The 25,544-nt window shown below is 37.0% G+C and overlaps 4 protein-coding genes across 17 annotated transcripts; 2 read left to right on the top strand and 2 right to left on the bottom strand.

Moving 5' to 3' along the window:
- Nucleotides 1-233: 233 nt before the first annotated feature.
- On the top strand, nt 234-3,839 carry LOC107805517 (uncharacterized). 2 transcript variants are annotated; one of them, XR_012707657.1, is made up of 2 exons: nt 234-3,156; nt 3,716-3,839. XR_012707657.1 is itself a non-coding variant. In XM_016629578.2 (1 exon), exon 1 carries the CDS (start codon nt 417-419, stop codon nt 3,060-3,062), a length of 2,646 nt encoding a protein of 881 aa, XP_016485064.2. In that variant the 5' UTR covers nt 234-416; the 3' UTR covers nt 3,063-3,381. The 2 variants fall into 2 exon arrangements, 1 of the variants encoding a protein (XP_016485064.2); XM_016629578.2 differs by lacking the exon at nt 3,716-3,839 and having other exon boundaries at nt 234-3,381.
- Nucleotides 3,840-6,255: 2,416 nt separating this feature from the next.
- Nucleotides 6,256-9,826, top strand: LOC107805515 (protein transport protein SEC13 homolog B-like). Of its 9 annotated transcripts, none has more exons than XM_016629572.2 (3): nt 6,256-6,407; nt 6,644-6,788; nt 8,648-9,826. In XM_016629572.2, exon 3 carries the CDS (start codon nt 8,673-8,675, stop codon nt 9,579-9,581), a length of 909 nt encoding a protein of 302 aa, XP_016485058.1. In that variant the 5' UTR covers nt 6,256-6,407; nt 6,644-6,788; nt 8,648-8,672; the 3' UTR covers nt 9,582-9,826. The 9 variants fall into 9 exon arrangements, with proteins under 9 accessions (XP_016485058.1, XP_016485056.1, XP_075105747.1 ...); XM_016629570.2 differs by having other exon boundaries at nt 8,640-9,826; XM_075249646.1 differs by having other exon boundaries at nt 6,285-6,407; nt 6,699-6,788.
- A 690-nt stretch (nt 9,827-10,516) lies between these two features.
- Nucleotides 10,517-12,669, bottom strand: LOC107805516 (uncharacterized). Its single transcript, XM_016629577.2, has 3 exons — nt 12,513-12,669; nt 12,208-12,296; nt 10,517-10,822 (listed from the first exon to the last, which is right to left on the bottom strand). Exons 1-3 carry the CDS (start codon nt 12,552-12,554, stop codon nt 10,675-10,677), a joined length of 279 nt encoding a protein of 92 aa, XP_016485063.1. The 5' UTR covers nt 12,555-12,669; the 3' UTR covers nt 10,517-10,674.
- A 1,280-nt stretch (nt 12,670-13,949) lies between these two features.
- On the bottom strand, nt 13,950-25,005 carry LOC107805514 (paired amphipathic helix protein Sin3-like 2). 5 transcript variants are annotated; one of them, XR_012707656.1, is made up of 24 exons: nt 24,767-25,005; nt 24,589-24,667; nt 23,295-23,507; nt 23,014-23,197; nt 22,810-22,908; nt 22,557-22,727; nt 22,176-22,461; nt 21,568-21,704; nt 21,173-21,248; nt 21,062-21,091; nt 20,723-20,916; nt 20,464-20,618; nt 19,958-20,085; nt 19,594-19,848; nt 18,113-18,691; nt 17,682-17,764; nt 16,998-17,594; nt 16,779-16,876; nt 16,555-16,693; nt 16,302-16,454; nt 16,023-16,186; nt 14,956-15,637; nt 14,506-14,681; nt 13,950-14,378 (listed from the first exon to the last, which is right to left on the bottom strand). XR_012707656.1 is itself a non-coding variant. In XM_075249640.1 (24 exons), exons 2-23 carry the CDS (start codon nt 24,660-24,662, stop codon nt 14,544-14,546), a joined length of 4,077 nt encoding a protein of 1,358 aa, XP_075105741.1. In that variant the 5' UTR covers nt 24,663-24,667; nt 24,767-25,005; the 3' UTR covers nt 13,950-14,378; nt 14,506-14,543. The 5 variants fall into 5 exon arrangements, 4 of the variants coding, with proteins under 4 accessions (XP_075105741.1, XP_075105742.1, XP_075105743.1 ...); XM_075249640.1 differs by having other exon boundaries at nt 14,956-15,079; XM_075249641.1 differs by having other exon boundaries at nt 14,956-15,067.
- Nucleotides 25,006-25,544: the final 539 nt, after the last annotated feature.

The following is a 25,544-nucleotide window of genomic DNA, read 5'->3' as shown; positions in this document are numbered from 1 at the left end:
CCATCTATTCTAATCAAACAGAGGGAAACTCGCAAATACTATTGGAAAACAAGTCATATATAATTGCAAAACTAATTGAAATTTAGCCATTTTTACGTACGAAATAATAATTAAAGAAAACTACCCCTGATTTAAAAAGCAGAGCTTCTTCATCTTGTCCGCTTTTTTCGAACACCATAACAGTCAAGAGTCACTTATAAATGACTGTTTTTCTATTGCTTTGCAAATATTGACTATTTTTCGATTACAAATCTAGCCATCCCCCGCTATTTTTACAAAATAGCCCACTGGTCCAAGAAACAATTCCGGAGTTTGAGTTTGGCCCAACCCAATGGAAGTCAATGACTTAATCTTTCCATAATTCCGACATTGTTGATCATTAACGTTGGAAAATTCTTCCATTGGACTCTCCGACAATGGCTGAAAACCACCACCACCACCACCATCACCGGCCCCATCGTCTCTCACTCCCACCACGCACCACCATTTCCACCACCACCGCCACTCCTACTACCACAAGAACCCCCTACCCTCTTTTCAACAACTACCCACCCTCAACTCCAACTCCAACTCCGTCTAAACACCGAATTCCCTCCTATTTCCCCACTCCCAAATCTTCAACAAAAACCTCATCTTTACCATTTCTCTTCCTCCTCCTCTTCTCTCTCCGCTCTCTTTACTCTCTTCTCCCTTTCCTCCGTTCTTCGCCTTCCTCTTTCTCTCTCTTCCCTTTCTCTTTCCTCGTTTCCCTCCTCTCTTTTCTCCTCACTTTCTCTTTCTCCATCTTCACTTCGAAACACCCTTTTCATCACAAAAATCGCCACCGGCTCGTTTTTTTCTCCTTCACCAAATCTCTATATAAGCTTCTACTGCAAAAATCCCTTCTTCTTGCTATAGTTTTTCTGCTGAGATTTCAAGCTCTGAGATACTGTGGCACTGCTGCAATGATTCTTGCTGAAGTTTCCGGAAATATAGCTGCCCGCTTCATTTCTGATGGAAAGAGACTCGATCTTTTTGACAAGAATCAGATTAGATCGTCCAAGGTTTGTGGGTTTATTGCTATGTTTATTGGGTTATTTCTGCTATCTGTTAGTTGGGATAGAATCGAATGTTTCCCTTTATCTTCTGTAAATGTAACTGAAATGGGGTTTTCGATTCTGCCGAGGTATAGTTGTATAAGGATTTGGCCTATGTTGCTTCCTTTTGCTTGCGGGTTTTTGGGGTGTTATGAGAGGAGTTTTATGAATTTAGGTAGTTTAAGGGAAATGGGTAGGAAGCAGGTTAGATTGATATCTTTGTTTTTTACTACTGTAATGCTGTTTGTACCTGCTGTTATAAGTATGTTTGTGTTTGAAGCAGACGGAGATAGTATCTCTATTTCGAGTCTCGGTTGGGTTTTGGTGAACACAGTAGTGTTTGGTGTGCTTTTGAGTGAGAATTTTACTGATGAGAGGACAATTTCGTCGAAGGATTTTCAAAAGGAGTATCTTGTGACCTATTTATGTACTGTTGTATTGGAATTGTTTTATTATCCCGAGCTTTCGCTTTGGGGATTGTTGATATGTGGATTGTTGCACTGGATTTCAGTAAGGAATTTGGATCCCGTTGATAGTAATTATATTGAGTTGGGGTTGGAACCGTCGGATTGGTTTACGACTTCGGTTATGAAACCTCTCCGGCATATCTTGGGTGAGAGGAAGTCTCGCAAGATAGCGCTTTTCCTTTTGATCAATACAGCTTACATGGTTGTGGAATTTGTTGCTGGTTTTATGAGTAATAGCCTTGGGTTAATATCAGATGCTTGTCACATGCTGTTTGATTGTGCAGCTCTAGCTATTGGGTTATATGCTTCGTACATATCCCGGTTGCCAGCAAATGGTCAGTTTAACTATGGTCGTGGAAGATTTGAGATTCTTTCTGGGTATGCAAATGCTGTTTTTCTTGTCCTCGTGGGAGCGTTAATTGTGCTTGAATCATTTGAGAGGATATTAGACCCTCAGGAGGTTTCTACTAACAGCCTATTGTCAGTGTCTATTGGTGGACTTCTTGTTAATATCGTGGGTTTGATCTTCTTTCACGAGGAACATCATCATGCCCATGGTGGATCATGTTCACACTCCCATTCACATGCTCATTCTCATTCCACAGGCGATAGTCTCCAAGATCACCATCTTCACCATTTACATGACCATGATAACTCCCATGACCATAACCATGACCACCATTCTCATGATCACTCCCATGAACATAAGACTCCTCATTCTCATGATCATTCCCATGACCATAACACTCCTCATTCTCTTGATCATTCCCATGACCATAACACTCCTCATTCTCATGACCATAACCATGACCATAACACTCCTCATTCTCATGACCATAACCATGACCACCATTCTCATGACCATAAGACTCCTCATTCTCATGATCATTCCTGTGACCATAACCACGGGCACCATCATCATGATGATGCTCACCAACATTGTCATGTTGGCAGCTCAAGTGGTTCTTCGATAAAGGTGCACCACGGCTCTGTTGCAAGTTTGCAAGGACCAGATATTTCTCATGGTCAAGACAAGGGTGTCACTGAGAAACATAAGCGGCAACACCGGCACATTGATCATAACATGGAAGGCATATTTTTGCATGTTCTGGCTGACACCATGGGTAGTGTTGGGGTGGTAATTTCGACGCTGTTAATCAAGTACAAGGGATGGCTCGTTGCTGATCCCGCCTGCTCAATTTTTATCTCTGTTCTAATTATATCTTCAGTAATCCCATTGCTCAGGAATTCAGCAGAAATTTTACTGCAAAGAATTCCAAGGGCTCATGAACAGGATTTGAAGGAAGCTGTAAACGATGTCATGAAGATAAAAGGTTTATCTGGGATTCAGAAGCTGCATGTTTGGAGCTTCACGAACTCAGATGTGATTGGTACTCTTCATCTTCTTGTCTCAAGCGAGAGTGAGAAGTTATCTGCAAAGGCACAAGTATCTGAAATATTACGTGATGCTGGGATCAAGGATTTGACAATGCAAGTAGAATGCATCCAAAGTAGTTAGTCTAATTGGTGGCATTACTTAAAGTGCTCAGTGTGCGCTTCAACTATACCAGATGGAGATCCCTTGAGATATGAAGTGATGTACAGTGAGTTGAGTAAGTGATAGTTTTTTTTCTTCTTTTAACCTTATAAATTTTCTAAGGTCTTTAATTTCTGTCCCCAGACCCCCTTCTATTTTCTGATCTTTATACTATTATTAACGAAGCTTAAAAGAAAATGTTGAAATGAACTCTATCTGATGTGCTGCTGCCTGCAAGGAAATCTACCCGTTTCCATATTGAATGATTAATGAAAACATTGGGAAACTAACCTTATAAAAACAATGTGTCTCCAGGTGATTGAAAACTGGTGCTTGACCCGTTTTGCCCTTCAGTTCCTGTATTGCTTTGTGCTGTCATTATGTTTTTGTCTTTCCCTCATTTCTTTGTTTGTGTCCTATCTTCTGAGTGTAGTGCTACATAAGCTAAAGGAACAGGGAATAGAGTCATAACCATGATTGGATTTTGTAGATGAAATCTGAATAGACATAATAAAGCAAGCACATGATGTCTAAACTTGATCCTAAAAGGTTTCCTGTTTATTTAGCTTAGTGTTAAAGAGGTAAAGCCTCTAACTTCATCTAACATCAGTAAGTATCTCTTCTAAATGTTTTAGCGGCTGCAGAAGATATCTTCCAGCAAGTGTTGGGAATGAAACTTGTTCAAGGATTTAAGCTATATACTACCATTTACAGTGTAAACAATTCTATAATATTACAGGTGATTGAAGTTTTGTGTTTTGCAAATAATAAGTTACCACGACTTTTATCTCTTTAAAGACTTGTAATAAAATCTTTTGAAATCAATACTGTTCTTGTATATTTGCATCCAAAGCAAATCTCTTCCTGGAATGTAACTTGTGTTTCAGTCACCATAAGTGTTCAATGTTAAAGGAAGCCACTTTGCTTGCACCTCCATCTCTCATTTCTTTAAATAAATAAAAATGCTGAGGTCGTTCCCTAACTTTCCATCGTTTCCGATCTAACAAACAATAGGAGTATAACTTAAACTCACATCTGTAATTATCTCTAAACAAGTTGTCAGGATTGTTGTTGGATTTATATAAACTATGCTAATTGTTAATGAAATTTGACTTATGTATTAATTATATAAATTATTTTTTACGATTAAGTTTCCAAAGAATCATTAAATGATTAAATTTTGGCAATCATTATTAACTAGTATATAACATGTGCAACTTATTTATGTTACATTACATGAGAAAGTCAACCAGAATTTTAGTAATAGCGTAATACCATGTGCAACGAAAATTTGTACATTAAACAATTATAAGAAGAGACATCTCATTTTAAAGGGAAACATGTAGAAATTGAAAGTTTTTTGCACCTTAAAATACGACCTTTAAAATGTAAAAAATTAAATTATGTGATTCACTAACATGGTTATAGTTGTTGGAATTTTTTCGATTAATTTGAGAATTATTATTATTGTAGAACATTTGTAAAAATTAGTGTTGGTGAAAACTTAAATCCCTTTATTTCTATAAAAAGTAGAGCCATCAAAATGGGCTGAAGCCAGCCCAACCCAACCTGCTATTTGGGTAGGGTTAGGCTAGGATTTTTTGAGCCCATTTAAAAGTGAGGATTATAAGCCCGGCCCAAGTCAGTCCGCTGACCCTTGAGGCTTGACCGAGACTGGCCTGGCCTGCCCGTGAGCCAAAAATTAATTAAATTCAAATTAATTAACTATTAAATATTTAATATTTTTAAAAAGTAAAAACTAAAAAAACTATATTAACTATAATCCTCATTCCCCAACCCTAGATTGCTCATTTACCCTTCCATATCAACTAGAATTTAGATTTTTGGCATGCATGTAATATGACAAAATTAGGTTTTGCTTTGCTTAATTAATAACGAACTCAAAAAGTTTTAGGTGGCCAATAATAATATTAAGTGGATAATGATCAGTTTGGATTACTTTAATATATTATTAATATTTAAACTACTCTTTAGTATCGAAAAAAATTAATTTTTATACACGTACAAAAAAAATTGACCACTAGCAAGTTTCAGGAATTTTTTAAAATTTTTATAGACTATAATGATTAAATCAACAAATGATGTTAATCTTAAAATAAAAAACCTCAGCGTATAAATTTATTGAAACAATCTCTAAATCTGAGGGAAATGAAAGAAAAGTATTAAGAAAATATTCATGAAACTTTAAAAAAGAAGAGCTAGAGATGTAGAGAACATGCATTTCAATTACGAGATTCCTCGTCAAATATCAAGCTTTTTGTATGCTCTAAGCAAACACAAGTTGTTTATATGATTAATCGACAATGTCATGAAAAAATATTTGAGGACTTAAAGAATTTTTTTTTTTCTAAAAAAAATTACAGGGCCGGTCCGCCCGCGGTCCTTTTAGGGTTGTGTTGGGCCAGCCATTTTAAGGCTCATTCATATGACAGCCAGCCCGTCTTAGCCCACCAAATTTAAAAGTCCACGAGGCTTGGGTTGGACTGGCCTATTTTGACCGCTCTAATAAAAAGATAGTCATAATTTATAGTCCGGTTTACAAAAACAAACACTTAGGTAGCCTCTTTTTAAGATTTTGGTGTGTTATAACAACTTACCCACATAATTAGCACTAAAAAAGTCCTAGTTATAAATATTGACACCAAATAGCCAATAAATATATATCACAACAGTAATATGTATATCAAGATGTATATCATGATTTTATTTTACTTTTTTGTGTATATTAAATTTTTATTGTATATCTAAAGTATGCAATTATAAATAAAATTGTTTAAAATTTATTGTTGACTCATGGCAATGCATATCCAAGTGTATAACAAAAAATAACTATACTGTTTGTATATCACAATATATAACACATCAAATAATGTGTATACCAAAATGTATATTGCAATTTTATTTTTATTTTATGTGTATATCAAAATGTCTATCAAATCATTTTTTGTCTATCAAAAATTTATTTTTCTCCATGTATATCTCAATGTATAACACATAATTTCTTATGAATATACACAAATATAGATGGTAGAAATACATTAATATACAAGATGAGAATTAGGACTATTTTCTTAATCAAAAAACAAAAGAAAAAAATGAGTATGTATCCACCCATCAAAGAGTATTGACCCAAATGCATTATACATGTGCATATACGTGTAAGTATATATCTGCATTTTTTAATAACAAAAAAAAAATCTGCATTTTGTTTGTTTGCAATCTAACTTGTCTTCTAAAAAATGAATCTCAAGTTCATAGCAAAAAAAAGTGATGAGGCGGAGTTTGAAATTGCAGTCGGCGAAGGAGGTTAGCATTTCGTGCTCTTTTTCTGGTGCAGAAACCAGATGTAGTTGAGTCATGGGAGAGAATAAATAGGGAAGTAGGTTTTCTAAAATTTGGTTATACAATGTCAATTTTTTTGGGTTGTCTTTGCCAAACGTAATCTCAGGCTAAAAATTTGTCAATACATGTTATATGTTGTCACACGGTGCCAATTTAAAAGATAAGTAATAATTGATTTTATGTATTATTAAACGAAACAGAGCAACCTAGAGGAGTTCCGATCGAAAATTCACCAATATTAGCGTAATGGTGCAGCGGATTCCTCAACAATCAACTAAATAAGCATTTTAGCATTAGAAAAGCAGTCATCAGTTGTTTCTCTCCAGATTTGCCCTTCTTTCACAGGTAAACCCTTAATCTGTGACAGATTTATATATAATCCATACTTGTGACTATAGCTCTACATTGCTCTTCACTTTTACCCATAGATCCATCATTTTTATAACCTAGCGGAATATAGAGGGAAAATAGCTTATGTTTGAGCCCTACAGTTTGTTCCTCTGCGTGGTCCTATTTTTGGTTTCGGCTGTTGAGCAATTGGTATTTCTATTTCCCCATTGGAATTGGATTACATTTGGAGCTATTTAATTGTATGTTTGTGTTAATTGAATTAAGGACATAAACATAGCTTGATTGTTCTTTCCTCAGGACTTTGGTATCTAATTAGGGAAAAGAAGCTTGAAATTTATAGACATGCTCAGTTGGTAAAAACACCTCCACCTACGATCGTTACTACGATCGTTAGGTCATGGGTTCGAGTCACCATGGAGGGGAAGTGTGGATACACTATATAGATCCTCCTAATTTGGGAGGGAAAAAAAAATCTTGAAATTTATAATGCTCTTAACTAATGCAAATGTGTTCTTCAAATATCACTCTGTCAACAATTTTCACCCTTCTTTCATGTCCATTAGTGCATTGATTTTTTCTGGAGGTTCAACCTATATATGTTTATATATTGGAATTTTCTATTCTACCTCAAACGTTACTCGAGGTTCAAATCAGCTAACTGTGACTCTGCTGATCGGCCTAATTTATAATTTTATGCCAGTAATGTGTTATTTGTATGTGCACCTTTCTGTTTCTTTTTTTTTTTTTTTTTTGCTTACATAAAACCTAGATTGAGAGTTAAATCTGTAGCTAAACGTTCCACGATTATGCTTATTTGGATAGTGTTCAGCTTGGAAAGAGGACCTTGTGTAACCTGATAAAGTTAACGGATATTTCACAATGTAAAGTTTTCAATGAGTCATACAGAGTGTCATCAGATTAGCTCAAGTCAGGATTTATGATTCTAGTCTTTTGGTCTCGGGGTAGTAGCTTTTGTAATATTGATTGATAAATTCTTAGAATAGTATCAGAAATGTAGAAGCTAACTCTGATGTTTATTCAAGAAAATATGAACTTCGGTGATATAGGTTTTCTTCTTTTCCACAAGGATAGTAAGTGTAATATATTGTTTGAACTTTGAAGGAGGGAATTTGGATCAGGACCAGTGGAACTTTAATTATTACACCAATATGCTACTTCGAACTTCTCAAATGTTTTACTATTATCCTCTGATGCCATCAAATTTAATGTGCTTAACTTTTAATGTTGCTACTCACCAACTTCTTCTTATGATTATCTAAGGGGTTTCAACAAGTTGGTTGATTCTTTGGTTAATTTGACTTGTACTCCCATTATATTCTTTGATTTAGATCATTCCCCCTCCCTCCAAACTCCCTCGCCGGCTCTCCCCTGGGCCAAAATAATACTAGCTATCATTTGCTTTTGTCCTACTCTAGTCTAGTCTGTGTATGCCATGTCCATTAATGAAGCATTGTCTTTCTTGCTACTTGCTGTTGTGAAGGAAGGTTTACCCTGTTATTATTTCCTCTGGTCTGCTGTCTTGAATTAAAGTGCTATTATTGAAGGACCATGAGCTTAAATTAATATCATGTGAAAGCTCTAATGATGTATTCTCAAATTCAGATTTCCCTGATAGTTCTATCTTGCCTGTATTGCTTGGGCTAATTGTGATGTATTGTTTTAAGTTGAGTATTTAGCCTTGGTTTTCTATTTTGGTCGATCATTTATAGTTTACAATCGTTCTTTCTCTAGCCATATAGGGTGTGTGTGGAAAGGAGTGTATTTAAAGTAGTTATCTTTCAAACAGAGATGTTTACTAAAATCGGATCGAACTGATAAATGTAGTTGCACAGAAATATTGCATAGAAACAAGAGAAGATGCCTGCACAGAAGATTGAAACCGGTCATAATGACACTGTTCATGATGTTTCTATGGACTATTACCGAAAGCGAATGGCAACAGCATCATCTGACAATACCATAAAAATCGTTGGTGTAGGCGACAACTCTGCTTCACAGCACCTTGCCTCTCTGAGTGGTCATAGTGGTCCTGTTTGGCAGGTTGCTTGGGCGCATCCCAAATTTGGGTCGATCCTTGCTTCCTGCTCCTATGACGGTAAAGTCATAATCTGGAAGGAAGGAAATCAAAATGAGTGGACACAAGCTCATGTTTTTAGTGACCACAAATCATCCGTTAACTCTATTTCGTGGGCCCCTCATGAACTTGGGCTTTGTTTAGCCTGTGCTTCTTCTGATGGTAATATATCAGTTCACAATGCTAGGTCAGATGGTGGTTGGGACACCAAAAAAATAGACCAAGCTCATCCGGTCGGGGTAACATCTGTTTCATGGGCGCCATCAATGTCTCCTGGTGCTATAGTAGGCTCAGGTGTGCTTGAACCTGTTCAGAAGCTAGCATCTGGCGGCTGTGATAACACTGTGAAGGTTTGGAAGTTATATAATGGCATATGGAAGATGGATTGCTTCCCAGCACTTCAGATGCATAGTAATTGGGTGAGGGATGTAGCCTGGGCGCCGAACTTGGGGCTTCCAAAGTCAACAATGGCTAGTGCTTCAGAAGATGGTACAGTTGTCATATGGACCATGGCAAAAGAGGGAAATCAGTGGGACGGGAAGGTTCTTAAAGACTTTCAAAATCCTGTTTGGAGGGTTTCATGGTCTCTAACTGGAAACTTGTTGGCAGTGGCTGCTGGTGATAACAATGTCACATTGTGGAAAGAAGCAATTGATGGGGAGTGGCAAGAGGTCTCCACTGTTGACCAATAGAATTAAAGTTCTGTTTTATTCCAAATCTTTCTCCCTGGGTCGAGTGATGGTTAATTTTTTATGTTTCAGGACTCATTATTCTCTACCTTGATCCTTTTCGTTGTAATTGATATATATGATCAGTGTACTAGAGCTAGGAAGTTGCAAAAATTAGTAATTCATAGACCTTATTCTTTTTCCCTTTTTGGGACCTGAGCTGTATGGCCGTTCATTATATTGCATTTTGACCCTATCTTGTCGAGTAATTTTATTTTTATGACACTATCTTGTCGAATTACTAGTTACAATTAGCTAATCGAGCATGTTGATTTCATGTGATGGCCACCTCTTGCTCCTTGAAGTTTTGCTTTTCCGTTGAATTTATGATGCCGGAGAGAGTTTAACATAATCCAATAGCTTTAGTCCAAATTTTATATTTGTATTTAAAAATTCACTTAATGCATATAAATAATTTATTCGAAACCCTAGGTTCATCATTATATCTTTAGCTTGTCACCTCCATGCGAAGGGAGTATAACATCAGAACAAAAACTTTAGCTGTGATCATTCAGGAAGCATCAAGGTAGTGAATTTTACAATCTCGTTATAATATGATATGAGTAATTAATAAGCAGCACCTGAAATTTCTCCATGCAAATGGGGTGTCTCTTTTAGGGCTTATCTAAGAGTTAGGATAGGTGGACACATGCATTAAGAAATAAAGGTCATTCCAAGACTAGCAACTACTCCAGAAGTGGCACAACTGGGTGACCAAATAGTGAAATGTCTAAAGGCAGTACAGAGCCATCAGTAAAACCTAGGCAAACAAAGTAGTTACTTGCACTCCGATCAACGTAAATGGTGATTCATTAATAGAATACTGAATAAAATTTTGAAAAACAAAATGCAGCAGATAAAAATGAAAATGCAAAGGTGTGGTCATCAGAGACAGGCAATTGTGATTGTTAACGACATTTATTTTGAGATTTTCTTTTATATCTGAATCCATTTTGAATTCAAGCTAGTGCATAAAACTGCCATTCCAGTCGATCTCATTCAAATGTCAAAAACAAACATTAACAGTCTCAATCAATTTCAGGTTTAAATTTAGCCATCACTTTGGATCGCTGAAGAAGCCATTGATAGATGGCATGATCTCTGGAGCCCTGTTACGAACAAACTTCCTAAGAGCATGCTCTGCATATTTCTCCCCTTCTGTAAAGTTATCCAGCACTCCTGCTGCCCTGTTCTCCTTGGTCACCCTATGTTTTGCATAAACACAAAGACACCAGTGAAACTATAAGATATATTGCAATTCTCTACTTTCTAATACTCCACTTTCTCATTTCTTTATGACTTCAGAAAAATTTAGGAAAAAAACGAGTAACATCCATTAAAAGCAACAATAAGCTGCAGCTTAGAGAAGTTGAATGTCCTATTGTCAGTTTCATTCTCCCTTTTCATGTTGGCTTAAAAAGAAAACATCCAATACAACAATGAACAACCATATAAGCAAAAATCTCAACATACAATCAGAACCGAAGGTAGAGTCCATTAAAAGTACCAATAAGCTGCAGCTTACAGAAGTTGAAAGTCCGATTTTACACAGTTTTCCTTCTTCAATTTCTATTTCAGTTCAAAAGGTAACATCTAACATGGAAAGGTCTCAAACAATGGAGCTAACTCCAACCGGTCTATTACAAGCCCCAAAAGTTCATTCTAGACACTGCACAAAACTTGCAGTTGAAATTGTATGTAGCCATGAAACTTCAGTGATGAGGCAACAAAAACCAAGATGTAGAAGTAACTTATGCTGAGAGCATTTCTTCTGTATTAAAAATGCCTTTCAAAGACCACAGATTCTGAAGTCCTCGTCCTTTTCAGTCATGCAAATAACTGATTTTGTGAGTCGATAAATTATTTAACAGCAAGAAAGCATAATGTCACAAAAAAATATCTCCTAACTATGGATGGCAAAGGGGCAGGGATAAACTACCTACCCTGAAACAGCCCAATGCCTCTGTAAAATGCTCTTAATACAGCGACACACCCCAGCCCCAGATTTCTTTACTACCACCCTGCCCCGCAAGATTTCTCTATTTCTAGAAGAAAATTTCCTCATACTTCTGCAATCTATTCCTCCTCCTTACAGTTTCATTCTTCCTTTCATAATTCCAATACATTAAAATTTTCACAAATGGTATAATTTATGCATCTGAAACAGTGTCAATAGAAGAAATTATGTATAAAAGCGTAGCATTCAATTACTCCATTCATTAAAATATGAACCAAAAAGGTTCATTTTCAACTAATTGAACCAAATTCTGGAGCCATACTACTGGTAATAAATTAAGGAGATGCATTGTTCTGATAGAGACGCATCAAATGTGGGGCACCTATTAATACATATACATATTTAAATATTATTATCTGGCTTACTATGGGAGTACATATTTATACTTATATATGCTGGATCAAGCTTCGTGCATGCCTTTTCATTTAAGAAGCTAGCTAGCTTCCTAGAAAGTCCAAATATGTCATAAAAATGTACAAGACAAAACTTTCAAAAATTATTTTAAGAACCAGGCAATTCATAGTAACACACACACATACACACACAGCGGCATAAAGGGAGGGGGTGAGGTACCTGACTTCAGGGTTGATGCAGATGTTGCGAACCAATTGAAACCCACAAATTCCAACAGCTACTCCCACCGCTGCAAATAGTGGATACACCTATATATATAACACCACAAAATAATAATATAGCATCATCAGTACTCAGTTAGATCAGATATAACGACCAGACTATAAAACCCAAAACCCATACCCCCCTTATATAGTAAATGCATTGTAATACTACACATGCTGCCGCTGCCACTATGCTAGATCCCCCTTTTAAGTTCTAAGGAGAGAGAGAGAGAGAGGAAATGTAGGGGAAATGACACAGACCTCGGGCCTCAGCCATCGGTTAATGGTGGAGGAGGCAGCCATGGGAAAGCGGAGCTGAATCGGAAAATGAAGGCTACTTTAAAACAATGGACGGAGCTGGCGACGATGAAAATGTTAATGCCCACATTTATATTGGATTTTCTCTCGAATGTTCTCATTGGCTGCAATTTGGTTTTGTTTAGTTCAATTTACGCCAAGGCCCATATTGTATTGAACTGTATTCCAAGTGGCTCTGTCAGCCTCGTAACTCGTGATTTTTTTATTTTTTATTAAAAGAATTTCAGAAAGGACTTCTTTATTTTGTATTAGTATATACCGATATAAGTAAATGGTTTTGTCACGATAAGAATCAATCAAAGGCTAATTTCTTGTGTGTTATGCCACGGTGAGAACCATTTTACCTCTTAAATTTAATACCAAATGTCCATTTTTTTCACCCAAACTTCGAACAATTTCATTAAAGCTAATAATTCTTTACTATTAGTCTATTACTTTATCTTTTAAAAAAATTCTTCCTCAGTCATCTAACTTTAATTTAAATATCAAAATGCCATAAATAATGGAATATAAAATTAGTAAATACACAGAGATAGTGGACCGACTATCAAGAATTCCACCTGGGTGGCTTGCAACTTGCAAGAGCAATATCCAATTCAATTCATAAACATTTTGCTAAAAAATTCTATCTTTTCTTTCCACTGTTCAAGAGCCCAGTTTAACACCGCCCCCCCCCCCCCCCCAAAAAAAAAAAAACATAAAAAAGTAAAGCCATACTATAGCATACATTATGAAAAAGTTTTTTAGGAAAAACTGGAAGTGTTTTTACAGTAGCATACATTATGGAAAAGTTTTTCGGAAGACACCCGACAACTATAATTTCAAAAATAGCTTTTTGCAAGACAAGCTCAGAAAATCAAATGAATGCAAGGACAAATGTTGTTAATCATCAATTATATGGTGGTGTCGTCCATTTAGTCTACAAGTTAACCAATTTCCAATTGCCTTACTATGGCATCAAATAAAATCGAACACCAACTTCCAAGATTGAGTTTCTTTATCCAAAACCAAGATTAGAAGCCTACCCATTGCAAGACTCTAGTAATATATTACTTCAATACGACTATCCAGCTTTTGGAGCACAGGGACCTTCATATTGTTGGACTTAACTGCAAAATGGGGAGTGAAGGAAAATCAGCCTGTGAGGTAGACTCTCACCACGAAATCAAACACGCGTACTCTTTTCACTTTAGGCATCACGTGTCCAAAGCTCGTTAGACCGATGAATCCAGATAAATAGCGAGTAAACCCACTTAGGGTAAAACCGCTCCCTACTAAGAATATCCCATGGACTCGAACCCGAGACCTTTGATTAAAGATAAAACACTAGTTCTTCAATATAACTAAACCAATACATATATGAAAGATGGAAGTAACACCTTGCCAAGAAAGGAATAAATCTCACTTATGTTTCAGCATAATTCAGGAATTGGAATGTGTGCGCTGTACAAAGTTAGGGCCTAAAACTCACTGCAACTTCCCATATAAGCTTCTCCACTATACCACTTTCACCTAGCTCACTCCACAGGGGCCGCTACAGATGCTGCTGAGGAAATGCAATCTAGGCTCCTTGTGATCCCAAGAAAGAAATACAATTCAATAAATACAGCTCTACAATTTAACATCATCAGGAAAACCCATATTTACAAGAAAACGACTCTAATTCCATCACAAGTATAATACAGTTTGACGAATAACTCCACTCCTTGATCATTGTTCTGAGGGTGAAGTCAATTCGAGAGAATTCCGCCACCAAGTGCTCAACCAGTTGGGTCAAGTAAGTAGTTGTACTGAAGAAATCAAGAAAATCTGAAGTGTGCAGACATCAGTAGGGAGTAAGAGTGAGACTTCTTTGAGTAGCAACAAATACTGATGTGAATTTAGAGTAAATATAGACCTAGATATATACACATTTGGCTAGATAACTGATGCATACCTTGATTGACACATGTTTAACAAGAAGGCCATGCATCGTCATAACGAGGATGTCAAAACACGGTGGAAGCGTGCTACTCTCGCCTGGCCATGCCACAATAATCTGCCAGCCGAAATCTTTTTTCTTTTCCTTCCAAGACGGTAAAAGAAGTCCTCTGTGTCCAGTACGTAAGAAATCTGCAAGGCTTTATCTTATCAATGCAATAATTCATAGGGGATGTTACTACAAGTGCCAGATGCACTCATCGAGCTATCTGCTCTCTATTTTGGTTTGATTATGTATGAGTTCTCAGCTAAAGATAAAAACAATAATAGGATAAACAAGAATCAGGCACTAACTTTCTCAGTACAACTAATGCTACATAAGGTTAAAAGTATATAAACAATTTCACAAAGTTGTATTAAACATATGCAATTTTAGCAGTTGCAGTCAAAGTAGAAATTCATGTACCTTTGATGAATTTGAAGCCATCTTACACTCCAAGCCATTTACGAGTATAATATTTTCCCTCACCATGCACAGGGCAGAAGATACGTCATGGTCAGTATGTTTTCTCTTGTTTCTGCTCACAGATCTCACAAAAGGAAATTACAAAAGAAGCAGATCAGACACGGAAAACATTGAATGTTTATTCTACTTCTTGACACGTAAAGCAAAATATTTTCATTGATAAAATTGCACCAAAAAAGTTGAAGATAAGGTAGCTTATCCTCTTTAACAGTGAAGAGAACTTGTAAATTCCACCAAGTTGTCTAAATCATTACCTAAATCTGTGTTACACCATAAAAAACATGTGTAAGCATTTGAACTTTACAAAAGGCAAGGATAAATTATCATCCTCTAAACACCGATAATTTCTTTCTATCCATACTGTCCAAAGATTGAATGCTTATTCTACTGACACAGTTACTTAATTGAGAAAATCGAGAGCAAGGTACTGAATCTCAAGGCAAAGGCAGGTGTGTTCTCCAGCCTCCTTTCTCAAGTAACACTTTCCAAAGGGCAGTCAAGCAAGGTTTTCCAGTTAGCACCAAAAAAGCATCATGATCTGCACCTCTGTCGACATAATCTGTCCATATCTGACATATACTAGAGTGGAACAAAATCTTCTGCTTTAATTAACCTACAGTGACTGTATATACAAGGAGTCAAAAGTTTATACTAATTTTTGAGGTGGGCCCAACCCAAATGAAATTATGTTTTTTTTTTCAATAATTTGAAGATCCAGAATAAAAAACCAAGTCCCATGTTTACTTTTACAAAAGCTGATGAAATATATGCAATTTGTTTTAGAGCAACAAATCCGGACAGACAAGGGTAGAATAATAAAATTGGACTATGAGTAGACTACCTATAACCTACAAAAACATAACGTTGGAGGACATGAACTAATACAAACTCATGCCCTCCTCACTCCCACTGATCTCTTCAAACCGAGAAGAGTATCCATATTTTTGGTTGAGCTTTTGACACATGCTGCATTCCCAAACTTAATCTTTGGATAGGAATCAAATTACCTCTTCAGCATAACTGCTGACGATTCTTTCTTCCCATGTTCAACAGATAGATAATCATTATATAGATAACCAGCAAAATTGGGGTCTACATAAACTGCAACAACTTCAGACTTCTCACTTCCATCATCCATGAACTGGATAGACACACGAGTTGGGGAAGATGTCTGCAAGAATCATCACATAATAACACACCATATTAATGTACTTGGACACGGTAACCAAAGGAAAAAAAGAGGGGAGTGTGCAAAGGCAAATTCAGACAAGTAGCGAGGGACCTACACTTTCAAACCGGTAAATGTTCTCCTCATGGAGGAGGACATGAGCATTTTCGTAATAAACTGAATCGACATACTTCTCAGGTTTCCGTGACCTTTCATATTCATATAACTGAAGCAGCTTACCGTCTAGCTCATCACTTGAAACAGTTTGAAGCTGAAGCAAAAATAAATAAATAAATAGAACCAAAAGCATGTTCAAGAACCACCAAGTCGCAGCTTACCAGATTACGTTCAAATAACTAGAGCAACAATACCTGCTTGACCAGTTTATATATCAGTTTGTCCAAAGTAAATAGCACATAAGACTGATTCCCAATGATTGATCGGCAATCATCCTCAAACTTTGCATTATCTGCAGATCCATCTAGCAAACTATACAGTGCACTCATGAATCTGCACACACAGATCAACTGTTGTTAAAAATAAGCAAGCAGACCGAACTTCTGATCTAACCCCAAAGATAATACTTGCAATCCACCTGGCATATGGATCAGAACCAGTATCCTCTCCAGTTCTCCACTTTGATTCAGATGATGCTGCATTCAGCTTTGCCGATAATAACCTTTCATACAAATTCTGGAAAAATAAAAGAGAAAATAAGGAATACAACTTACACATCTTTAGGTTCAGACAAGAGGCAGGGTTTGAAGGGAGTTTTCACTTAGCGGTACCACAATCTAAAAGAAAATCCCCTTACCTGATGAAGCCTAAAAAGCACATAAAAGTCGTCATTTCCATAAAAGACTCGAAGGTCGTTCTTTGCACCCCCACAATGAGGTGAAACCACATGTTTAGCAAGAGGCTTTGAAGTAAGCAAGAAACGTTCAGACATTTGAAGCACAGTGGCATCACCTGCAACAAAGTTTGCTTCACTCGTGCCCTCAGCCTCACCTTCACTCTCAACTTTACCATCAAGCTCGTCATGTTCTCCATCGTCTTCTTCCTCATGCTCCTCCCGAGAGCACTCATCAGCAGCAGACTCACTACCTGAAACATCTCCGGCCTCGGAAACATTTTCACTATCTTCAACGTCAGCATCTGCATCGTTTTCACCAGCAGTATCCTGACAACCAACCATTTCAGCACCTCCAGATTGATATTGCATATTTCCTTTGCATGCGGCACCATCTCGAAAGCCAACAAAATTGTCCTGTTCAAAATCCTGATTAGGCGACAACTCACCTTCTTCTTTCTCATTTTTAGAGGGATCAACAGAATCAGCATTAAACCCATCAATTCTAGAACCTTCAGCAAATCCGCCATTTGCCAAGGGTAGTGATCTTGAAGTGCCACCCTGTGTCAAGAAAGAGAAACCACATTTACCTATGAGCAATCATGATCATCAGCACAAACCAAACTTAACATAGTTAGAGCTTCATACCTCTGAAATTGGCACATTATCAGTATTAGACTTCGCTCCTAGGCCATCCTCAGCAGCGTCATTACCAGGTCGTGTGCCGCGGCCTGGATAAACAAACATCAGTTTGGAAAATTAAGGAACTTGGTCAAAACTAAAAGACACCAACAGTAAGGACACATTTGGTTTGAGGGATTGGGTGAATACTCATGGTTATAGAATTTGGTAGAGCTTTATCCAATGCTATGTTTGTATTTTGAATCATGCATAACTAATCCTGGTATAATTTAATACACCAATGGTGTATTACTGTATACCACTAGCAACATGGGATAACTTATACATGGATAAAGCACCAAACAGACCCCTAAGTCCAACAAATTCAGCATGACCAAGACAGTGGAGAAACATCCATCATGCACCATAAATCACACATAGTCCGGATACATGTATACCTGAAGTACTTTCCAATCTTGCACAAGCATTATCTGCTCCGAGGGCAGAAACTGCATCAGAACTAAGTAAGCGTTCACCAGCTACTGCTAATCCATCTTCCTTGGGGCAAGCATCTGTATTAGTGAAGATTGCCCTGGAAGAATTTAGCCGTTGAGGGGAAGAATTTGCATCTCCGTTGCAGATATCTTTTGATTGCTTAGACTTAGTAGTGGTAACATCTGCACTTGGACTTCTATCACTTTCGCCAATGCTTGTTCCATTGCTCTTCAAACCATGATACTTTGACAAGACATCGTCGCCAGTAGCCTCAGAGCCATGATGACGATAAGGAACACCAAAGATTGGCTCAAGAAAGGTGGTCCACAGCCTCAGAACTTTATTTAACTGCTCTTCTGTGGAACAAACCTCTTCACAAGAATACTTGATAAGTTTGTACATGTCTTCGTGAACATCAGAATCAGCAAATTCAAATTCAAGATGAGGGCTTATTGGACGTCTACTACCAGCGGCAATAGCAAGAATCATGTCATCTTCTTTCTGCTTTTTCTCCTTAATTTCTTTGATCTCCGCTACTAAGGCTGTCAATCAGAATCATCAAAATTATAAGAAAGAACCACATGAAACATCTAAGTGAAAATATCAATGTCTATACACTAGACAATCATGAAGTTCCTAGGCTTTACATCAACTATCTACTGATCTCACAGTCAAATACTCAGAACTGTGTAGCAGTAGCACATAATAAATAGAAAAAAATACATATAGCATGTAAACTAGGATAACTAGCACCATCTATATGCAAAAAGGAGAACAGGGCAAAAAGCATACTGAAAAGTGTCGCAAGCTCACTAGAACAAGCAGTCAATATTTCCGAAATAAGGCAGCAAGAACATAAATGGAATGTGTAGCAAGTACAGTAGAATGCTAGTACTATCTGTATGAAAAGGACATACACGAAAGTGCAGTTGGAAAGGCTAGCATATATTAAGAGAGTGAATATCCAATTACGATGAATAAAGCTAGATAGTAATAGCAAAGAGAATAAGGAATTGATGGCTCGTCCAGAATGTGTAAGAATAGAAAAGAATAGAAAGAAGCTTTATGGAATAAACAGAACAGATGAATAACGGAAGGCACACAAAACATTATGGTGAAGGGGAGCCTCGGCGTAACTGGTAAAGTTGTTGCCATGTGACCAGAAGGTCACGGGTTCGAGCCGTGGAAACAAGCTCTTGCAGAAATGCAAGAATAGACCCTTGTGGTCCGGCCCTTCCCCGGATCCTGCGCATAGTGGGAGCTTAGTGGACCGGGCTGCCCTTTTACACAAACATTATGGTGCACTAATATAAGTCTAAATGAAATAGCATTGTTAGCCCCATACGACCATGAAAAATGGGGCCACGAGAATTTTAAAAAAAACTGTGAAGGGAAGTCCACAGCGAAAACCAAGACCACCACATACACCAAACAGAGGACTTACATTTTGTGCTAAGGTTCTTTGAATCTTGTTGCTTGAAATAGAAACTTCGGTGGTCAAGCGACTTGTAATGGTTCTTAGAATAAATTTCAGCCCAAACTCTGTTGAAGTCTGAGCGACACTTCGTCCACTCCTCCTGTTTCTGCTTCAAGCGGGTAAATACAACAGGCAGAGCAAGAGGTGGGTTTTTCCGCAAAATGTCCATCACATCCAGGCCATGGTCACCATAGAGACGTTCAATGCACCTTAAATTCAGTGCTACATAAAGTAGAACTTCATGCATCAGCAAACTACAAACTATACATCTTTATGTTAATGAACTGAGCATAAAGACAGCAGCATCTTAATGATATCACAAATGTCAAACCTGTGAAGTGGTCTTCGATGCGGATTGGGCCATCCACACCAACTGAATTATCATTAAGGGCATTCAACAACTCTTCTGCACGCTTAGCAGTTGAACTCACTGACTCCAATAACATGTCTAGCTCAAACCTGATGTTAACAGAATGCAACAAACCATCATTGATAAAATGCAGAAGATAACCACTAAAGGCAAGCCTTAAGAGGATATAATACAGAAGGTTTTATAAGTCAATAAGCTATTTCAAGAACCATATACATTAGGTAATTCTTATTTGACCTAATAATTGCAAAGGAGAGAGGAGTCTCATAGAAGTGATAGAAAGGCCAGATTCCCTGCACTTCTCTTAACTGATTGTTTTCTTAGGATTTATTTTATTTTCTAATGCTTTATCATTCCCAAGTTTTTCTCTTTCCCTTTCCTTTTTTTCTCAATTTCTTTAGTTGGCAATGGGTTAGGGCCTAGGGGTAACCGCTTAACACTTGCAAAAAAAAAAAAAAAAAAACTACCTATCATCTTCACATCGAAACAGGCTTTCTTCATACTGGTTTCTGCGCATGTGCTTAAAAGAGTAGTCCTCACTTCCTGAGGTCACAGATACCCAATGATCATTTAACACTTGAGCCCCGAGCTCTGACCTTTGGCTCGCTGTAGGTATCGGATACTGCCGAAAACAGATTCAACAAGTTCAAGTCAATATAGTTCGGAAGCGATCGAGATTCCTCCATGTAAGATTTTACCAGGAAAACAGATAGAGCAGTTTCTTACATCTTCAGGAAGAAGTCGATAACTGGGAGTGCAGCGCTTACAGTTCGAAAGGTCAAGCTCTTGAATGGACTTTCCCCAGTATTTCTCCTTGTACCGGTCCTTTTCTTTACCTCCATCAATTTCACGCTTCTGTTCTTTGTCTTTCTCCTCCTCCTTCACTGACTTTGATGTATGCCCTTCATTCCACAAAGATTCTGTTATTAACAGAACACTTCATCAGACTATAGTGATAAAAAATAGGCATCCCAAGAAGACAAAAGAAATGCTTTTCTTCTCTCTTTTTCTTTTTTTTTCGTTTTTCTTTTAGATGGTTGAGTGTCAGGTATTGGCACTACTTACTGTTGCTCATAACACCTGCGAGATATCCATCTGCAGAGTAGGTAACATTCAGAGTCGAATCCCATAGATGTAAAGTTACAATCACACAAACTACAAAAATAACAGAATTACCAATTCGTTCACAGCGCTCCAAGAATTCATAGAATCCCTCCATAAGATCAGGATGCTTTCCAAGTAAATCAGCAACCTGATATATGCATTTCTTTCAAATTCGTGATGCTTAAACAAAAATAAACAAGCAAACCATCTAGATATTGATTCCAAACATTGTAGTGTCATTCAATCCTGTGGAAATCATGATTAAGCTAGTTTTCTACCACATGGAGAGGGATAAAGAGGTCAAATCCCTGGTGAATAACCATCAGAACCAATTTGTATCACTAACATGACTAGTGCCTAATCAATGTCCATAATATGATAGATTAAAATTTTGAATGCCTTCTATATGTTAAATATAACAAAGAAAATCACTGCCATACAGGAGTAAAAAGATCAAACAGACATACCAAACTTTGTAACTCCTTTCTGCTAATTATTTCTGTACTATAAATATGGAGGCACTTTAGGAATGCCTGGTAATCAGTTGGACTGCGTAGTCTCTCCTTTACTCTTTCACAGAAAGTGAACTCTTGGCTATACATATCTGGCACAATCAAGCAAATCATAAAGGTCAATCATCAACTCTCGTGACAACATGCGGGGTACAAAGATCATATGTTAAGAACACCAAAATGAAACAACAAAGTGAAACTCGCATGATAAGAACACCATCCACCAGAATAAAGGAACAATAAATTTCTTGCGACCAAAGGCCAAGCAACAGCAAAAATGACAAGAAAATATTTTAAAGGATCGCCTATTCAAACTTCCGGCATAAGATGGAAGTTTTGTGATTAAGGATGAACTAACAAACATTAGAATTTCAAAACTCGTATAGAAACCTAAGATAAATGAACACCATACAGCAGAACAGATTGTACTGAGGGGTCATAAGCCTAAAGAATAATGGCAGAAAATGCTAACAAAAGAAATTTATCTGCTAACAAAACAAATCATATACAAAACCACTATCATCCTTATATACTAACAATCAGAATGCTAACCATGCACTCACTTTTCACGCCATCTTTATCATCGTAAGTGCCTCCGAACTCTTCAACCTTCCGAGCAGATTTTCTTTTATCAGCAATGCGGAGCATGCTTATATCTCCATTATTCTCATTATCAGGTTCTCTATAATCCTGATCGCGACTTCTGCGGTCCCTGTTCTCTTTTTCAGCACGCCTCTTTTGCTCTTTATGCAACTTTATCATTGATTTATCATCGTCCATCTCAGGGCGTTCAGCACTAGGATCACGTTCTGCATGAGGACTGATAATCCTATCCCGGCGGAAACGTTGCTAGAATGAAGAACAAATAGACTCATCAATATGGTAGTGGAACAAATAGCATTAAAAAACTAGAATAAGATAACAAGATAAATCAAATAGAATACCTTGTCCGTGTGTGGTTGCCGAAGCAATGTAGCAGAGCTCCTCTCATCATAACGATGGAAAGAAGGTCGGCCCAATGAAGTCTGTGTTGCTGATGCAGTAGCTGAAGAATCTGGCAAGAATCTCGTGAACTCATCCAGCAAATCAGGATGGTCTTCAAAAAGTGCTGCAACCTACACATTTAGAGAGAACTGAACACATTAAAAATACGAAAGTTGTCTATCATATTTATGCATCAATTACTCAGTGTTGTACCTCCTGGTACACCTCAGTAATGCCCTTGTGTTCCTTCCTATACATGTTCAAAATGTCTAAGAAAGACTTGTACACGTGATCATCATTTTGGAAACGTTTCTGCAGGAATCAGAACACATATATATTATTAGTGAATGACATAAAGGAAAAAAGGACATATTATTATCACTAGTCACTAGAACTGAAAAGCACCAACATCATTACCTTTATTTTGTTCACAAAGCTGATAGCTTCTTCAAACTCAACTGTTTTCTTTGGAGGAGCCTCCTCTTCTTCAGTGAGGGTTATTTCATAGCCCTTGGGCAAGAAAGTATTGAACCCAAGGATCAAATTTGGATGCCCTTTAAACAAATCTTTTACTCTTGCTATGACACCGGAAGTGTCAATTCTGTGCAGGGAAATCAACATAATTATGCAAAAATTCCTCCATGAATCATCAGATTTGGAATTTTTTATTTTTTTTTAAAAAAAGGCAAGCAACAAACCTTTGAGCCTTAAAGTCTTTCATAACATCAAGGAACAAGTCATACTTCTCCCTTTGGTCTTGAAACATGTCCTTAACTTCCTTCAAATAAGACAATGCATCATTAGTTGTCAACTTTTGGGTGCTAGCACTGGCACCAACACCCCCTCCAGTACCGCCAACACTATTGCCTCCGCCGCCAGCGCCACTTCCAGGAACCTGTGATTGGCCGTATCTTCGTTGGGAGAAAAAGAAAAAATTATACATAGAATCAAACTAAAAATAGCCACGAAATTTATTGCTCTAAACCATATAATTGACCATTTTCTTCCCACCATATGCTTTTAATAGGATAAAAGTACTATTCCCATCCATTCTTAGCACCTTGGTTAGTTCGCCCAAAAGTCATAGTTTCAAATTCCTTTCTCAAGATTGTCATAACTCAACAAAACAAATAAATAAACAGTGATTTTGTTTCTAGTTTTCCTTTGCCCAAGAGATTGACTAAAGAAACATTTTTAAAAAAAAACATAGGAAAAAAAATTGATAAGATAAACTCACCCCTAACAACCCCCCCCCCCCAAAACCCACCAGTGTAGGATCCAACAGTGGCCCTTTTCCACTTTGTCCCTTGATGATTTGAACCCGTGGAGGATCCTTTCTACCAAGTACCAACCTATCTGTCCCTTAGCAACTCATAGTTCCATTACTGGGAAGTGAAATGTCTCTCCTTAACGCGAGGTGGATTTAGGATTTGATAATTTATGGGTTCGGAATTCTAGAACAGCGACCTCAAGTGCTAAGAATCAGGTTCGAAATTTAATATTTGTACATAGTGATTTCTTAATGCATATATAAGTCTAGGTCAAAGCTACTAGGTTAGGGTGAATGAATAACTTACACTGCGGATCCGCCCCAGTGACCTTAACTAAATTGTTTATTAAACAGTCTATTACTAGTAGTTAAATACTTTTTAGCAAATTAAATCCATCAAAACAAAAGCAGCATGCATAAAGATCAAATCTTTATTTAAAAATCCGCAGGAAAATCTCTGAGTGGTAGTAGAAACAAAGATACAACCTAACATAAGTCTTAAGGCACGGTGGAAGGTGGAATCTAACTACTTCTGATCACAAAATTTTAGCCATCACAGACCACATAGTAACTAAAGGTCTCTAATTCACTTAAAACTAGCGAAGAAATTCAGCAAGTTCAGAATCTAAAAATATCATAATAGAGAATTTTTAAATAAGAAAATAACCTGATTCAAACCTATAATACAACAACAAAAAACACAAGAAAAGAGAAGAGCTTACGATTCTCCACGAGAAGAACCAAATGGGCGCTTGAATTGAGGATTAGCATAAACATCATCCCGTAATCGCTTCATTAGGTCTGCAAAACACAACAGTAAAAAAAAGTTAAACTTAACAGTTCAAAATTCAAAACCCAAAAAAAAAAAAATTACTCATCTCATTTTTCTAGAAAACTCACCTTTATTTCCTCAGATTTTCTGAGGAAAAATTCAACAGATCTAACCACTGGTTGAAGAAGAAAAAAACAGTTTTAAAGTTTGGATCAGAAAAAGAAATAGTAATCGTTATTATTCTCTATAATTTTGTTCTCTCTCTCTCTAACGTTGGGGAAGAAGAAGAATAACACAAGCTTGAGGAACAAAGGGGGTAGTGAAAAATGTATTAACGTGAGAAAAAAGTGTATTAGCATTAGTATCTTATAACGTGACTCAATTTTTTATATCACACGATACAACATTACATTGCTTTTTCCCAATTTGTTTTTTTGAAATTTCTTGCTCTATGCTTGGGCTTTATTGCATATTGAACTTAGGTTTTCAAATACTTCCTTTCACTTGGGCTCACAGCCTGTAACAAGTGATGTTATGAGCCCAAATTTTTTCTATAGCTCGAGTTTAGGTTGAAGATTTTTCCAATGTATGTTAACTTGAATCAATTATCAATTTTATTAAGAAATGTTTAACATGAGTTATGTTCAGTGTTAGGTTTTAACATTTTGTGTTTATGGTTTAATAATTGTGTTAACACATGTGCACGTAAAACGAAAAGGCGTGTATGTTGCGTTTTAACGGAAATAACTATTTCTTATAACAGATTATGATAATCCCAAAAGAAAATGTAATTTACGAAATTAGGTGATGTAATGATAGAAGGAAGGAAATTTACTTCCAGTTGCATAAATGTATGTTGATTTTCTTACCTAATTGCTGGTTACAAATAACAAATGTAGTACCGCT

Source organism: Nicotiana tabacum, chromosome 3 (assembly GCF_000715075.1).
Source record: "Nicotiana tabacum cultivar K326 chromosome 3, ASM71507v2, whole genome shotgun sequence".
Lineage (NCBI taxonomy): Eukaryota > Viridiplantae > Streptophyta > Magnoliopsida > Solanales > Solanaceae > Nicotiana > Nicotiana tabacum.
This window is presented reverse-complemented; position numbering and strand designations above follow the sequence as displayed.